Source organism: Schistocerca nitens, chromosome 5, assembly GCF_023898315.1.
Source record: "Schistocerca nitens isolate TAMUIC-IGC-003100 chromosome 5, iqSchNite1.1, whole genome shotgun sequence".
Lineage (NCBI taxonomy): Eukaryota > Metazoa > Arthropoda > Insecta > Orthoptera > Acrididae > Schistocerca > Schistocerca nitens.
In genome coordinates, this window is record NC_064618.1 from 806,376,355 (window position 1) to 806,393,072 (window position 16,718).

General features: G+C 41.4%; 1 protein-coding gene across 1 annotated transcript in view; it reads left to right on the forward strand.

Moving 5' to 3' along the window:
• LOC126259469 (serine/threonine-protein kinase VRK1-like) overlaps positions 1-16,718 on the forward strand; it is an 85,847-nt gene that overhangs the window by 40,821 nt on the left and 28,308 nt on the right. Inside the window, exons 7-8 of the mRNA XM_049956297.1 lie at positions 1,413-1,592; positions 12,859-13,037. Of these exons, the coding sequence (XP_049812254.1) occupies positions 1,413-1,592; positions 12,859-13,037 (359 nt within the window). The remainder of the gene's footprint in view (positions 1-1,412; positions 1,593-12,858; positions 13,038-16,718) is intronic.

The window sequence follows — 16,718 nt, forward strand, 5'->3', positions numbered from 1 at the left end:
CCTTCCCTCTGCCCCTGCCTTTGCCTCCTTCCCTCTGCCCCCTTCCCTCTGCCCCTGCCTTTGCCTCCTTCCCTCTGCCCCCTTCCCTCTGCCCCTGCCTTTGCCTCCTTCCCTCTGCCCCCTTCCCTCTGCCCCTGCCTTTGCCTCCTTCCCTCTGCCCCCTTCCCTCTGCCCCTGCCTTTGCCTCCTTCCCTCTCACCCTACCCCTCCCCATCTCCCCCTTCCACACGGCACCCCGCAATGTCGCACCGCACCCGCCCCTCTCCCCACTGTGGCACCGCACTCCCCCCTCTCCCCACTGTGGCACCGCACTCCCCCCACTGTCCCACGGAACACCCCGTCTTTCCCACTGTCGCCCCCACTGTCCAAGCGCACCCACCCTCTGTCCCAACGCATCCCCCCCCGACTGCCCACCGTACCACAACCCCCCCCCCAGCCCCCACCTGCCACACCGCACCCTCCCCACTGTCCTCCCCATTGTCCTCCCCATTGTCACACAGTGCCCCCCCCCCCCTCAGTCCCACAGCGCCCCCCCTCTGTCCCACAGTACCCCCCCCCCTCTGTCCCACAGTACCCCCCCCGCTCTGTCCCACAGCGCCCCCTCTACCCTCCCCCTCTACCCTCTCCCTCCCTCCCTCCCTCCCTCCCTCCCTCCCTCCCTCCCTCCCTCCCTCTCTCCCTCCCTCTCTCCCTCCCTCTCTCCCTCCCTCTCTCCCTCCCTCTCTCCCTCCCTCTCTCCCTCTCTCCCTCTCTCCCTCCCTCTCACCCTCGCCCCTTGCCCCTGCCTTTGCCTCACCCTCTCCTTCTCCATCCCTCTCCTTCTCCATCCCTCTCCTTCTCCATCCCTCTCCTTTTCCATCCCTCTCCCCCTTCCCCTCCCCTCCCCTCCCCTCCCCCTCCCCTTCTCCATCTCTCACCCTCTCTGTCCCTCATTTTTGCAACAGCCGCCCCTCCCCATCTGTTGTTCCTCTTATGGTGACAGTTGTGTTATGTTTACAAATAAATCTTGCTTATCACTTCTCCAGTCAAAATATTGTTGTTACTGATTCCTAACTTATGTGGATTGTATCAATATTGCCAGTGGATTTAAGATACTTCCATAGTAAACTTTCTTATGTAATTGTTTTGGGGACTATGTTCCAGGATAATTCCACACAAATCATTGTGTATGTCACTTATACAAAAGGAAGTCATTGCCAGTAGCTGAAAATAGGTGTGCTCATTTATTGTGGTGCAGAGTAAGGTTGCACATAAAATATTTCAAAGACAGTGTCGTGATAAATAAGTCTAAACCTGATATCAATGAAACTACCAGTTCTGATACAGTAATGCTGCTGCTTATGACATTATTTTATATATGCATGTTTTCAGGTGAAGTAACTAATTTCACATGACATTGTTTTTGTTTGAAGCACACTCAAGAAGAGGGGATCTTGAAATTCTGGGCTACAATTTATTACAGTGGCTTTGTAGCAAGTTACCTTGGGAAGATGAACAGGCTGATCCAGATTATGTTCATGAACAGAAAAAAGCATTCATGTCAAATATTCCACTATTGATGAAGTGCTGCTTTCCAAATGGAGACGCTCCAGGTATCTGTAATCTTATTTTATCGGTGGAGCATCTGTCAGTTTTACTGAGGTATAAAAATAATCTTCGACCTTTGTTGACATTAAAAAATGATTATCACGGCAGTTATTGCCACCTCAGTCGTAATCAATAATGTGTGTTACATCAGGTTCACAAAACTTAAAATTGTTACGTAGTCTTCACTATTAATTTTGAGTTACCTCCCTAAAAGATTTATAATCGTGGTTCAACTTGTATTGTAGGCATATTTCATACATTTACAGAAGCCACTTGTATTTTATGTAGTTTATGAAATGGATTTTATACGTTGCTGCGGTAATGGACTCTCGAGTCTGGTACGACCAGTAAGTAAGTAAGTAAGTAAGTAAGTTAGTTATGAAATGGATTTTAAACATTACAGTCTACATTTATTTTGCATGTTGACACAGAATTAGAGGCTTGAATTATACAATATTCTTTGCAAATTGAATCTGACAAAATTAAAAAGTGTTTAAAAAATTATTTCCCTACTAGTAGATGGTGATGTAAGATATGAAGTTCAGTACAGAGTAGTTTGTATCTTGTATGATTCTTTTCCATATAAATAACTTGGCCAAATGTAGGGGTTTTGGTTACTTATTTTTTTATTTTAACAAAGTGGACATAGAGTGTCGAAGTGTTGATTGCTCAAGCTTTTATTAGGAAGCAAATATTACACATTGAAGTTGTGTGTGTGTGTGTGTGTGTGTGTGTGTGTGTGTGTGTGTGTGTGTGTGTGTGTGTGTTGTACATAAGACTGAAGTTTCTTAACTGCACTTCACTGTGTATTCAACCTCAAAAATAAATAGAATGTGTTACACTGCAGCTGATATGCACTGAAGAGCCTATGAAACTGGTACTCCTGCCTAATATCATGTAGGTCTCCCATGAGTACGCAGAAGCACTGCAGCATGACTTGGCATGGACTCAACTAATGTCTGAAGTAGTGCTGGAGGGAATTGACACCATGAATCCAGCAGGGGTATCCATAAATCCGTATGAGTATGAGGGGGTGAAGATCTCTTCTGAACAAAACGTTGTAAGGCATCCCAGATACGCTCAATAATGTTCATGTCTGGGGAGTTTGGTGGTCAGTGGAAGTGTTTAAACTCAGAAGAGGGTTCCTGGAGCCACTCTGTATCAATTCTGGTCATGTGGGGTGTTGCATTGTCCTGCTGAAATTGCCCATGTCTGTTGGAATGCATAATAGACATGACTAGATGCAGGTGATCAGACAGGATGCTTATGTACAGGTCACCTGTCGGAGTAATATGTAGACGTATCAGGGTCCCGTATTACTTCAACTGCACATGCAGGTGATCAGACAGGATGCTTATGTACAGGTCACCTGTCGGAGTAATATGTAGACGTATCAGGGTCCCGTATTACTTCAACTGCACATGCCGCACACCATTACAGAGCCTCCACCAACTTGAATAGTCCCCTGCTGACATGTAGGGTCCATGTATTCATGAGGTTGTGTCCATAGCCTTACATGTCTGTCTGCTTGATACAATTTGAAATGACTCATCCAACCATACAATATGTTTCCAGTCATCAACAGTCCAATGTCAGTGTCGTCTGGCCCATGTGAGGCATAAAGCTTTGTGTCGTGCAGTCATCAAGGGTACACGAGTGGGCCTTCGGTTCCGAAAGCCCATATCGATGATGTTTTGTTGAATGGTTCACACGCTGACACTTGTTGATGGCCCAGCATTGAAATCTGCAGCAATTTGCGGAAGGGTTAAACTCCTGTCATGTTGAATGATTCTCTTCAGTCGTTGTAGGTCTTGTTCTTGCAGGATCTTTTTCTGGTCGCAGCAATGTTGAAGATTTGATGTTTTACAGGATTCCTGATACTCACGGTACACTCGTGAGATTGTAGTATTGGAAAATTCCCTCTTCATCGCTTCCTCAGAGAGTGTGTCCCATCCCTTGTGTGCCGACTATAACACCACATTCAGACTCAACTTAAGTATCTATCAGCTGTACCAGACACTTATTGGCTTACATAGGTGTTGTCGAAAGCAGTGCCGTATTCTGCGTGTTTACATATCTCTGTATTTGAATAAGCATGCCTATACTAGTTTCCTTGGCAATTCTCTCTCTCTCTCTCTCTCTCTCTCTCTCTCTCTCTCTCTCTCTCTGTGTGTGTGTGTGTGTGTGTGTGTGTGTGTGTGTGTGTGTGCAAAGTGAATGTCATAACTTAATGTGTGCTTTTTATTGTTTCACTGCTGAAAAAGAACTGTTCAAAAGTTAGAGAAGAGTGTCTGTTACTTTGACAGTATCTCAACTACAGATTACAGAATTTAGTGAAACATAGTTATTGAACTTTCTGAAGCATTTGTAGTAGTTAACGTGCACAGTATTTGGAAAACAATGTATGAGTGCCCTCAGTACAATGTACATCAGCTGTCTTACGTAAGAGAACAGATGTTTTTAGACTCGGTTCCAATTTGTGTGCTTAGAGCTGTTGTGTATCTGGTTGTTGCACATACAGTGAACACCCTTTTTAATGAATCCGTGGGGACCTAAGTGTAAGTTCACTAAACAGGAATTTTTCTTAAATTAGAGTTTTGCCCGAGTACGAGGAAAGATGGACCCAAAATCATAATTGAAACTTGTTTAGGTGATAGAAGTAGTATTTAATTACAAAATTACCAATATCTTAGGCTGCAAATTTACAATTGTTTATCCTTCCATTGTATTGTAGTGAAAGAAGTTGTCACTCCAGTTGGTTGGTATTAGTTAGAATTGATTCATCTAACATTAAAGGAGGAAAAGAAACTCCTAATGGTATCAGGTTCTTGTTCAGCAACAATGAAAGTTGGTGCTTGTGCTTGTGCTTGTGCTTGTTGTTGTTGTTGTTGTTTGCTACCAGCATCACTTTTGGCTCTTCCATCACAGTGTTCCTTCACAAAAATTTCACACATCTCACTTACTTTCATTTTGACAGTGGAAGGCAGATCATCATCATCATCATCATCATCATCATCATCATAAGAAAGTCCTGGAATGTCAAATTTTCAGAAATATCTGTGGTCCTATTCCATTCTTTTTCTGGAATAATGTGGCCTCAGACAATAGCTGCTCTTTGTGAAACCATATAACAGTCTGTTATGTTACAGAATTCCAGGTAACAAAGAACATATTCGTAGTCTGTAGAATTCTGAGACTCATCATTACCTTTCTCTAAGTGAATGAAATTTGACTTCTGCGCAGTTGTTACTCAGAGTCTGACTTTGTTGAAGTGTATTATGTCCAGAGGTTGCTGATGACTTGTACAGTTTAGAGGAAGGAATACAACATTTACGTTACTCAGAAGCAGTGTTTCTGAAGGCTGTATAGGGAATCGGTCAATAATAGGTACAATTCTCCCCCCCCCCCCACTTTTTTTTTTTTTTGCACCTATCTCGGTATATAAGTGCCTGAAAAATCTCTGATGTGTGGTGTCATCCAGGCAATGCTGTTATACTTGTAGATACAAGAGAATATATTTATGTTTTTGAACCCCATGGGAGTGTTAAATTTTCCTTTTATTAGTGGAAGCAACTTTTCCCTTCCATCACTATTTACACACGACAGTGTGATCATCCTTTCTTTACTTCCTTTCACTTCCATAGAATTATTATAACTTAATGGAATATCACTGTAGTAGACATAATCGTCTTGAGAGATTCAGCAACTGTCTAGGTATTTAAGACAATTTTCATGTATTTTTCTGTCTCCGTTGCACATTTTTAATTAGATTACATATTTTGATCACTCTGGATCATCTTCAGATCTAAGAAGTTGTGTCAGCAACCTGTCTTGTCTACTCAGAACCACTACTTCAAGTAACGGTTCTGAGATGAAATAGTGGTTCTGAGTAGACAAGACAGTATGCTTACACAGCTACTTAGATCTGAAGGTGATCCAGAGTGATTGAAACATGTAATCTAATTTAAAATTTGCAACTGAGACAGAAGAATAAATACGATTTAACTTTAATAGGTTATGTTTCTACAGGAAGTACTTTATTTACTTGATTGTAAGACAAGGTTTTTTGCCAAATTCGTCATTTGAAAAATACGGGGTCATCTTATATTCGCAGATTTAACTATTGCTGCCGAAATAAACATTTTGACAGTGTTTAATAGATAAATATCGAGGTTGTCTTGCATTTACAGATGAAGCTTTGGCTATTGAGGTTTCGCACAAATTTATTTTGAAGAGTTCTGAAGGGTAGAGTTTAGCAAACAATACTTCCATTTGAATAGGATCAAGATTTTCTGATACATAGAAGCACTTGATACAATGTTGATCTTGTTCAGTTGGTCACGTGACATTTGACTCACAGTACTAGATACATGAGAAACTTTGAACTGTGCACTACAGCTATCTAAAACTCTGCAAATAGAAGGTCAAATACAGGTATGGATACTGCACACATACGTTTATGCTGCTTTGTAAGTAAAGGTAACATTGATTCTGAACCAAAGTTAGTGTTTTATTTGGTTATGAAAAATTAATGATTTAAAAGGTGTGTTGCAAATGAAAATTTGATAGCTTTTCATGTGTTAGAATACTGGGGAGAAAAATTACCAGCTTTTAATCAGCTTTGGAACAAGGGGGTAAATTCAGATGAAACGAGGAAGAAAAAAATCCAGAATTAAATGTCTAACAAATGAAACACATCACATTAAATTGACTTCAATTGTTATCGCAAGAATAAATTACAGCAGAAAGAATCATTGAGGTGATATTACCAACAGATGGTATTAGACCAGTGAAAGTTCAAGAATTGGATTCAGTCGTGATTGCAGTCTTTTTATTTATGTATTAGTTGTTGCTGTTACATATGTCCCGCACCCTAGAATATATAGATGCCCATGTTTCACTGTTGCTCAAGCACAACACTAAGGAAGACCTTAGGGCAGTGACACCAGTTTAGTTGAGAACGATGAATGTTGAGAGGGGAGTGGTGAATGAGCAACAAATTTCATGTTGCTGCAAACCATGGAAATCTATACTGCATGCTTTGGCTTTTTATGAACATCTACCATGTTTAAACTGCAGTTTGTGATGATGATGACGACGACGACGGCTATAAAACATGGTACCACAGAACATAGGCTAAACAAAGGAGGCAGTGAAGATAAAAATTAATACAAAAAGTTTCTTGTTATATTAATTCTTCTTCTATTATCAAAACATAGACAACCAGTAAATGGCTTAAGATTAGGATTGGTCTTATAGTAACAGTTGCTCAAGTCAGTAAAAGTTTGTAATCTTGGTTAATCAGAATAAGTTTAAAAAATCCTTTTTTCTGAAGGAGCTTCTTAAAAAAGGAGTTCTTCATGTATTCAGGGTCATCTCATACTCATGTAAATACATTATATTATAAAAGAAACGAGTCTCATCAATGTTGAAAATGTCACTGTATCACCCATGGAAATGTAATGTTTTCAAATATCTTACAATTTCTGCATATGTGTATCCTCGCTAAGAAGTGACATCTCTCCTTCCCCCCCCCCCCCCCCCCTTTCCCCCAGCCAGCTGTTCAGTGCAAAGAAAATTTTAGTTTTAATCTTCAACGCAGTTTCACAAACCTTCTCACATAGTATGTACTTGCTTATAGGAGTTACTTGAAACCCTTTCAAAGAATATTTCCATGTCAACGAATGTAGACATGCAAATTTGGATCCAGAGTAATCATTGGCTTTGGAATTTAATAAAGCTTGTTTCATTTTGAATAAGCTGCGCACTAGATCGTGATTCTTCCTCATTTATGAAATTCTTATGTTAAGATTGTCTTACATGTGGTGGGTGGTTGTGAGCTTTTGCTGAATTGTAAGCTGTCTTTGTTTGCAGACCATAACACCACAAAAGCAAAACTGATAGCTTCGATGCTTCAGTGAACAAACAACAAAATTCCTTGCACATTGTAGACTTTGTGACTTTTATGACATCAGATCTCATGACCTTAGTAACACAGTATGTAGGACAGATATTGACTTGGTGAGCCTTGGCTTCTAGAACTTTCTGTAATGGTATCACATTTCCAGTGGGAAGAGTATTGTCATGTTGTGCCGACAATACGAATGGGTAGCAAGTGCACAAAAGCAGTGTGGGTTGTATTTAGCCGAATGAATGTATATTGCAAAAATCAAGAGATGAGAATATGCACAATTACTGTAAGGGGTTTAATAGTGTGTTGATGGGCATATTTGACCCTTTCACTGCTGTTGGTGTGTGTACATGCCCTGCTACACTGTTCTCCAGGTGCTGTGTGGACATGTACACATGCACCACTTGGGTTTTCCTACAGTGCTATGGACATCTGTGGATGAGTTACTTCGATGGCTCGGTGAAAAAAGTAGTTTCGAGCATTTATCATATAGTATATGTGCCTCCCTGTGTGCTGTCATTTGCAGAAAACCTCATTCGATATCTGGAATTGTTTTATGATATAAAATAACCACAGGATTCACGAGGCACAAGCATGTAAATGGACATGTCACGTGTGCTTGTCCTTTGCATATAAAACCCAGTAACTAGAGAATGAAATTACATATCATTTTGCTCTAAATTTTAAATAAAATTTTGATGTCTTATGTGCATTTCATTCACTGCAAAGTATAAGCCATAATCAACCATACACATAGTTTGTGTGATGTGTTTACCTCTGCATATCTTAATTTGATGCAGTGCAGTAACTGTGGCATATTAAAAAAGTCCTTTCTTGATTGAAGATGTCAGACAGTAAGATGTGCAAACATCAAATTATTGGATTCGATTGTGATTATTTATATGTTAGGTTGAATGCCAGATCTTGTAGGACAGGTTATTCAGTTTTTCCAGTCTTGCAGGTTTCAAAATACAACACTTCCATACTATTGCACAGATTTCAAAGAATAAATAGTAAATAATATGACTAGGACCTCAGTATTTATATTATATTCCTCTTGTCTCAATAACTTCATCGTTCAGCATTGGATTTCATAGTGGCGCTTTTCTGTTCAAAGCTTAAGTGTAGGAAAAGTCCACAACTGCAGACGAAAAATTACTTTCAGGTGTCAGTTTGTGATTTGGAGATCTTGTTGACGACTAGCTTGTTTGATTTTTCCCAGTCAGTTGGACAACATGGAAAAGTACTGGATACAATAAAACCAATATCTTTGTCTCATTGTTGGTTTGTGATGGTGATGCTTAACCACATTACATTTTAACATGGGATGAACTTCTTACTCTCATGTGGAAATGCATTACAAATTCCTGACACCACACAATATTTGATGCCAGTTATTGTATTTAGTCTTAAAATTAGACATTTCACACACAGGTTCCAAATAATTTTAGAAATAAATGCCAATTGTAGCAAATACTCTCCAAAAAATTTCCAAATAACAAATTTTGTCATTCAGCTCTTAACGGTACTGTAAAAATGTGTGTGTTCTTAGAGAAATCTTTGGGACTCAGTAATTTTGCTGTGAAAAATATATATTGAGGTACCTTGTTACTTGGATTTAGCAGTGTCCTTTCATCCCTTATTTTCCTGTTGAACTGACTGAAAAAAAGTATGGTAAACTTTTGGAAGAAGTACTATGCAATAAATTAAAGTATATACTGTATGAAGATCAGTTTGAGCATGTAAATAGAGAGGGTTTTGGAAAGATCATAAGCAGTGACATAGCCTTTGATTTAAGTTAATTCATTGTGCTAATGGGTGATTTCGTCTCAAATCATACAGGTCATGGCAACTCGTGGTCATGAATTTCACTGTAAAAAAAAATACGTATTAGACCTCTATGACATAAGTGTTAAGAAATAAAGTATTTTCGTTTTAACTTAATTTTTGTAAATAGTACGGCCTTTTTGTAAAATGTGTATTTGTAAATAACTCTTAAAACAGTAAAAGGTATTGCAGAAATATCTGGGTCCTCATGTAACAGTATTAGCATCACATTGTTTGTGCATGAATTGCTACACTCACAACAAGAAGAAATTTAGTGACAACCCACCTGAACGATCACCATCACCCAAATGTGAAACTGAAGAAGATAGTGCAGATGTTCATATTCCTGGGTGAGAAGTTAATGCATTGAATGTTAGCATTTCTGCTGTAGCCCCCACTATATCCCCTCTTAAACATCCAGGAAAGATAATAAGCACAAGAAGAAAACAGCATGTAAAAAGAAAATTGGAATAAATTGAAAAAAGTGTTACACAAACATCATCTTCAAAACTTTGTGAAGTGTATAATGTAGATGCACTTGGTGCAGAACCTGAAGATAGTGATATGTGCATGAAATGTGATGTGTGGTTTTTAAACCTAAATACTGCTATCTCAGCAGACAAGTATGCTGAAAAGATCCAGTGACTGATACAAGGTAACTAATTTAAGCAGCAGGTACAGAAATACATATCCACCTCCTCAAAGGCTTGTAAAATAAAAAATGAGCAAGGTATTTGGGCATGCTCAGATAATTGCTGTGGGCATCCGTTGGAAAATGATATGCGTCTACTGCTCTGGAAAATTATCTAAGTGATGGCAAAGATTGCAGCAGGCAAAGTCCTAACCAGGTTGTTGTTATCTCTGTTAGTGAAAAAGAAAGATGAGAAGATATATGAGAAGATCAATAATAGAAGCATATCTCCTAATGAAAAAGGAGAACCTGAATTTAAAAACAGGTCTCACAAAATTTTACTCTTTATGACCAAAATGGGTAAAATTCCAGCCAGTGAAGGAAGTATGCACATGTATTTACTGCACTAATTTGAAACTTCGTTTTGCAATAAGCAGTGTCACAGGAAAGAAGTCAAGAGCTGCTAGATAAATGTTCATTGCAGGAGTGTGCAATGTGTCCTGATGCTGAAGTGATTACTGTTGAAGCATTACACCTTCAGGATACTGACAGAGATTTAACCTATGCATTGTGGGAGGGAGGAAGGTTGGTGAAGAAGATATTAGAGCCAGAGAAGTTCATTGCGGAGGTGAGAGGGGCATTGGGTCATGAAAGGAATAGCTCACCATCATATCCGGAGGATTCAGAGACAGGTCATAGCACAAGTAAAATCAGCCACATCCCAGAATACTGACACATTAGTTCTTCATTTTGACTTTGCTGAGAACTGATCTATTGCTTTGCAGAACGAAATTCAAAGTTACCACTGGCACACATCACAGATGTCAATCTTCACATGTGTTGCTCATTTCCTTGGAACATGACAGTGCTTTGCTATTGTCTGTGATGATCTCACAGTGCAATGCACCCTATGCTGTCAGCATGATAATTGATGACACAGCATCTGGAGGCCATGCATTTCCTAAGCATGTGTATGTGACTGAGGGTGCAACATCTCATTTTAAAAACTGCTTTCAGCATTATATGAGCTTGGTCAACACTATAGTACACGAATTAAGACAAAAAATGGATATTTTCAGCAAGCGATCATGGAAAAAGTGCATGTGAAGGGGTAGGAGGTATCTATAAACATCTTGCAACAAGATTTAATTTTCAGCATGAAGCTGTTGATGCTATAAGAGATGCTACTGGATTTGTATACACCATATCAACATTGGTAACAAACATGAAACTCTTAATTCTAAATGAAAGTACATTAAGGGAATTCCATTTAAAAAAGAGAGAAAAGTGGTCTTTTTATGAAGCCTACGGTTTGCATCCCGGAGTAGCATGTACATTACAAGAATGGTTCTCTACAAAATGCAACATGTTACTCCGTGTGAAATTCAGGGACCACAGTATACATTAGAAGACTTTGTAGTTAGCCACTTCATTTCTTGTGTGTATGACAATCAGTGGTGGGTGGGACAGATAACAAATGTGTCTCATGAACTGCAAGACAGTTCTGTCTCCTTTATGACACCCCATGGTCTTGCTAATGCTTACAATTGGCCATCATCAAAAGGTCGGTGTGCTGTTCCCATTTCCCAAGTAGTGCTCTAGTTGGATCATCCTTGTCCGTATGCAAATTCATCTCAGCTATAAGAGTTAAATGAGAAGCAGATGAAAAAAATACAAATAACCTCTTTTCAATAGTTTAGTGTTGATTGTTACATTTTACGCAATTTTAATTCATGGAAAGTCATGAAGAAGTAAAATCATGACAGAAAACAATAATAATTTGTGAATGTCAAATAATGGAAAATCCAGGATGGAATGTAACAATATTATGAAAAGGAAAGTTACTACTCACCATACAGCAGAAATGCTGAGTTGCAGATAGGCACAACATAAAGACTGTCACAGTTGTGCCCATCTGCGACTCAGCATCTCTGCTATATGGTGAGTAGCAACTTTCCTTTTCATAATATTGTTACAATTTGTATTATCACAAAAAGAAAAATGGGTATAAATATTCTATTCTCATTTTTATTATAAAATGTTTTAGAACAAAATTGTGAATTGCTTTCCTACTCATTTATAATGTTGTAAAGTAATTATTTTGATACAGAAATACCATAAAGCTAGCTCTACCTAAAAAAATTTCTCACATTTCGTACAGACAATATAGCCCACTCTGATTGTACATTCCCTAAGTACAATGACCAACTAATGTATCGTGAAATTTTTAGAGTATTTATGATGGGGGTTTTGGAGAAAATAATTTCTAAATAACCAAAAAATTTAAGATTCTTTCATCTTTATGTACAAATATCTCGACAGTTTAAGAAGTTCATGCATTAATGTCATAGCTGACAGTTAGCAGTCTTTCCACTTTTATCATTTCTCAAGACAGTTAACATCCTGTGACTTCGTATTTTCGAAACATAATTTTGAAATTCACAAAAAACTACAAATTTCCATAGTTTATTTTTCCAAAAAATGAAAAAGATCAGAAGTGTTTATGTATTAATCATGTCTCACAGTTTTGGGAACTGAATATTTATTGAAAATAAATTCAGATCTCTTATCACTTCTGGTTTCTTTATTACAGTTTTTCAGTTTTCCCTTTTGTTATTACATTTTCACAAATACTCCCATTAGAGAGGTCTGTAATGTTTTAACAGATCAGAAAGTCAAAATATTGTAGTTTTGGAGAGGTATTATGTAAACTTCAACATATATATATTTTTTCAACAAACTTTGAAATAGTGATGTGACACATTCACTCATGACCTGTATGATTTGAGATGAAATCGCCCTAGTGTTGGTATTTTCCTGTGAAGTATTTTTTACATGTGCTTTTTTACTTTAACTTATAAGAAAATATAATCAGTTAACATGTACTACTTTACTGTTTCAGCTGTTATAAGTCAGTATCTAAAATACGTTGCAAGTCTGGAGTTTGACACACGTCCTGACTACAGTTATTGCCGAAAGCTGTTGCGTAAAGGCATTACAGATGCGGGGTATGTGGATGATGGGAAACTGGAATTTGGGTTATCTGTTTCTCCTAGGATGAAACAGGTCAAAAAGAAAAAGGTAACTTATTTGTCTATGATATTTATTAATATGCCATGAATTTCACAGTTATCGTTACTCATCCTCAAGTCAGTTCGTTTTCTTTGAAAAATTGTTTCTGTAAAAATTCTCTCTCTCTCTCTCTCTCTCTCTCTCTCTCTCTCTCTCTCTCTCTCTCTCTCTCTCTCTCTGTGTGTGTGTGTGTGTGTGTGTGTGTGTGTGTGTGTGTGTGTGTGTGTGTGTAAATTTACTAGTACATAAGCTTTCAGTTTATACAGTCATCATAGGAGGAAACTTGAATCATCAAACAGTCAAAGGGAAAATTAAGGTTTCATAAGTGGTGGGTATTAAAAGTAGTACTGCAAAATATTACTGAATGTGTTCTCTGAGAACTATGTAACACACATGGTTTGGAACCTCACTTAAGATGGAAAAATACGCGATTGAATAGCAACAAATGGACTTGAGACAAATCAGCTACATTGAAACTGATAGCAGTTACCAATAGGCAGTTGAAACAACAGTGATTATCAATGTAAAAAGGCAACTAAAAAAGTAGAAGGCTTTGTATGTTCACCAAACTAAAAATGTTGTAGTGTCATATGTCAGTAAGCAGTTACAAACATTTAGCTCTGGAGAAGAGCATTCAGAAGAACTGTGACTGAAGTTTGAAAGAACAGTTGACCGTGCAGTTGATAAATAAATACTGGGAACAACAGTTCATGGTGGGAGGGACCTTTCATGGGATACAACCATTGTAAACAAACTGGAGAAGAAATAGATTACTGCATAATAGGTGTAAAACATAGCCTAAATGGTTACTGTAGTAACACTGTTCACGTTTACGTCGCACTTCACTTAGCGTAGACCGGGACTGTGTCCTAGGCATGCCCGATGTTGACTGACTGGGCACGGCCCGTGCTGCTGGAGTTGTTGTTGTTGTTCTTGTTGTTACGCCGGCAGAGGTCGCGTCCGAATTCTCGCGTGCCCTCTGGTGGACGGGACTACTTGCGGCAACTACCGCCCGTGACGCGCCGTGCCAATGTGCGCCTCCCGCGATCTTTCTGGTGGCTACTACACTCCTCCTCCTTCGGGGGGTGAAGCCACTGTGATCCACTGCGTCGGAAGGTGGAGCGTCGGGCAGGAGTGATGACCTCCACATCCATTGGATGGCTGGAGTTGAGGGGATCTGCCAACCCTCGAGCTGGAACCTTCGAATACGGCTGGAAGTGACCCACACGAAGAGGCCCCCGTCGTCCCACAATCGGAGCTCGGGACAGAACGGGTGACAAGCTGTCGAACTCCGGATCCCGTTCCACCTCGGGAGGGGCAAGACCCAGTGGTGGGGACGAAGGGGAAGGGACAACCACAGGTGAACTAGCCCCCTGAGAAACTGAACCTGCTAGGGGGGCCGGCTCTCGCTGGGGCATCTCGAATGATGGCGATGCCGGTGCTGGAGCTACTGGAGGCTGCCAAGGCTGAGAACCATCTCAGTGCGGCAGAGTCACAGCGGGGAGAGGAGGTAACGTCCCCTGTGAAACCAATACAGGTGCCGGCAATGGGGAAGCCGGTGTCCGAGAGGTCGGAGGGTGGGTGCCCGAACGTGGACGTAGCTGATTTTGGTGACGACGTACCACCCGATCCCCCGCCTGCAAGGTATAGAGCCGGCGGCCATTTCGGCGCAGGACCACCGCCGGTATCCAACGTGGATTGCGACCAAACCCACGGGCCCAGACCGACATACCCAGTGGAAAGCCAGGTACTTCGTTTTGTGAAGACTGGCGAGGACCAGGCCGGAGGAGGTGCAGCAGAGTCCTAGGTTGACGCCCATGGAGGAGCTCTGCGGGGCTGCGGTCACCCATTGGTGTGGTCCGGTATGCCGTCAAGAAAAACGTCAAGGCTTCCTCTGCAGGAAATTCGTGCACATACTTTTTCATCTGCGTCTTAAATGTGCGCACCATGCGCTCAGCTTCCCCATTCGATTGTGGATGGAAGGGGGGAGAGCAAACGTGCCGAATACCGAAGTGCCTACAAAAATCCTGGAAGGTCTGCGAAATAAACTGCGGTCCATTGTCTGAGACCAGGGTGATTGGCAGACCTTCCACAGAAAAGATTTTTGCTAGTGCCTGGATTGCAACTTCTGAAGTGGTTGAGGAGCAGCGAACCACATATGGGAATCGGGAATAAGCATCAATGACAATGAGCCAAAAGCCATTGAGAAACAGGCCCGCAAAATCGATGTGAACACGTTCCCATGCTTGTGTTGCCGGCGGCCATGAAGAGAACGCTGCCCTGGGAGATGCTTGTTGGCTCGCACACTGGGAACAGGCAGCCACCAAGTGCTCAATTTCTCTGTCAATACCGGGCCAGTACACATGTCTGCGAGCCAAGGTTTTAGTATGGGAAACACCCCAGTGCCCCGCATGTAATAACGTGAGGACCTCCTTTCGTAAACCTGCAGGAACAACCACGCGAGGAGCTGTATCATCGGTAGCCAGAAGGAGAACTCCTTCCAAGACCGAGAGGCGGTCTCGTAGAAGAAAATAATTACGAAGAGGGTCCGAGGCCCGGCCTGGAGGGCGGGAGGACCACCTCTGCTGAATGAGGCGAACTACTTGCCGGAGAACCGGGTCAGCCGCCGTTTCCCTGGCGACTCGAGAACTAGTGATCGGAAAGCCATCAACTGCTTGGCGGGATGCCACATCCAAATGAAAACACATAATCTCCTCTCGATCAAACGTAGGATCCGGGCCCACCGGAAGACGGGAAAGAGCGTCGGCGTTGGCATGCTGTCCTGTAGGGCGAAAATGAATGTCATAATGGTACTTAGAGAGGAACAAGGCCCAGCGCTGTAGTCTGTGGGCCGCCCTATCCGGAATCTGAGAGGTGGGGCCAAATAACGATATTAACGGCTTATGGTCAGTGATTAACTGAAACTTCGTGCCGTACAAGAAAGGGTGAAACTTGGTAACAGCGTAGACAATGGCCAAAGCCTCTTTTGCCACCTGAGAGTAATGGGCCTGCGCGGGACTAAGCGTTTTAGACGCAAACGCCAGTGGTTACTCGGAACCGTCTGCGTTGCGATGGGCCAGTACCGCCCCCACCCCATACTGCGAAGCATCTGTAGCCAGGACCAACGGCTTACGGGGATCAAAAGTAGCCAAACAAGGGGCTGAAGTGAGGAGGCCCTTCAACGAAGTGAACGCTCGCTCGCATGCAGGCGACCAATCAAAAGGAACACCCTTGTGCAGAAGGCAGTACAGGGGGTGGGCTATAGTGGAAGCCCTGGGAATGAACCGGTGGTAATAGGCTATCTTGCCTAAAAAAGCTTGTAACTCCTTCAGCGAAGTGGGCCGAGGAAGGTTGACGATACCTTGGACCAAACTTCGTAGTGGCTGTATGCCATGCCGAGATATGGTGTAGCCCACATACTCAATGGACGGTTGGAAGAAGGTTGACTTATGCAGGTTGCAACGCAAGCCCACAGACCTGAATTTGAGAAAGAGGGTGCGAAGGTTGTGCAAGTGTTCCTTCGTGCTGCGGCCTGTGACAATTATGTCATCCAGGTAATTAATACAATGAGGGATTGTCGACGTGACATGCTCAAGATAACGCTGGAATATCGCCGGGCACTGGATATTCCAAAAGCCAACCGCTGGTATTGGTAAAGGCCAAACGGGGTGTTGACGACCGCCAGCCGTT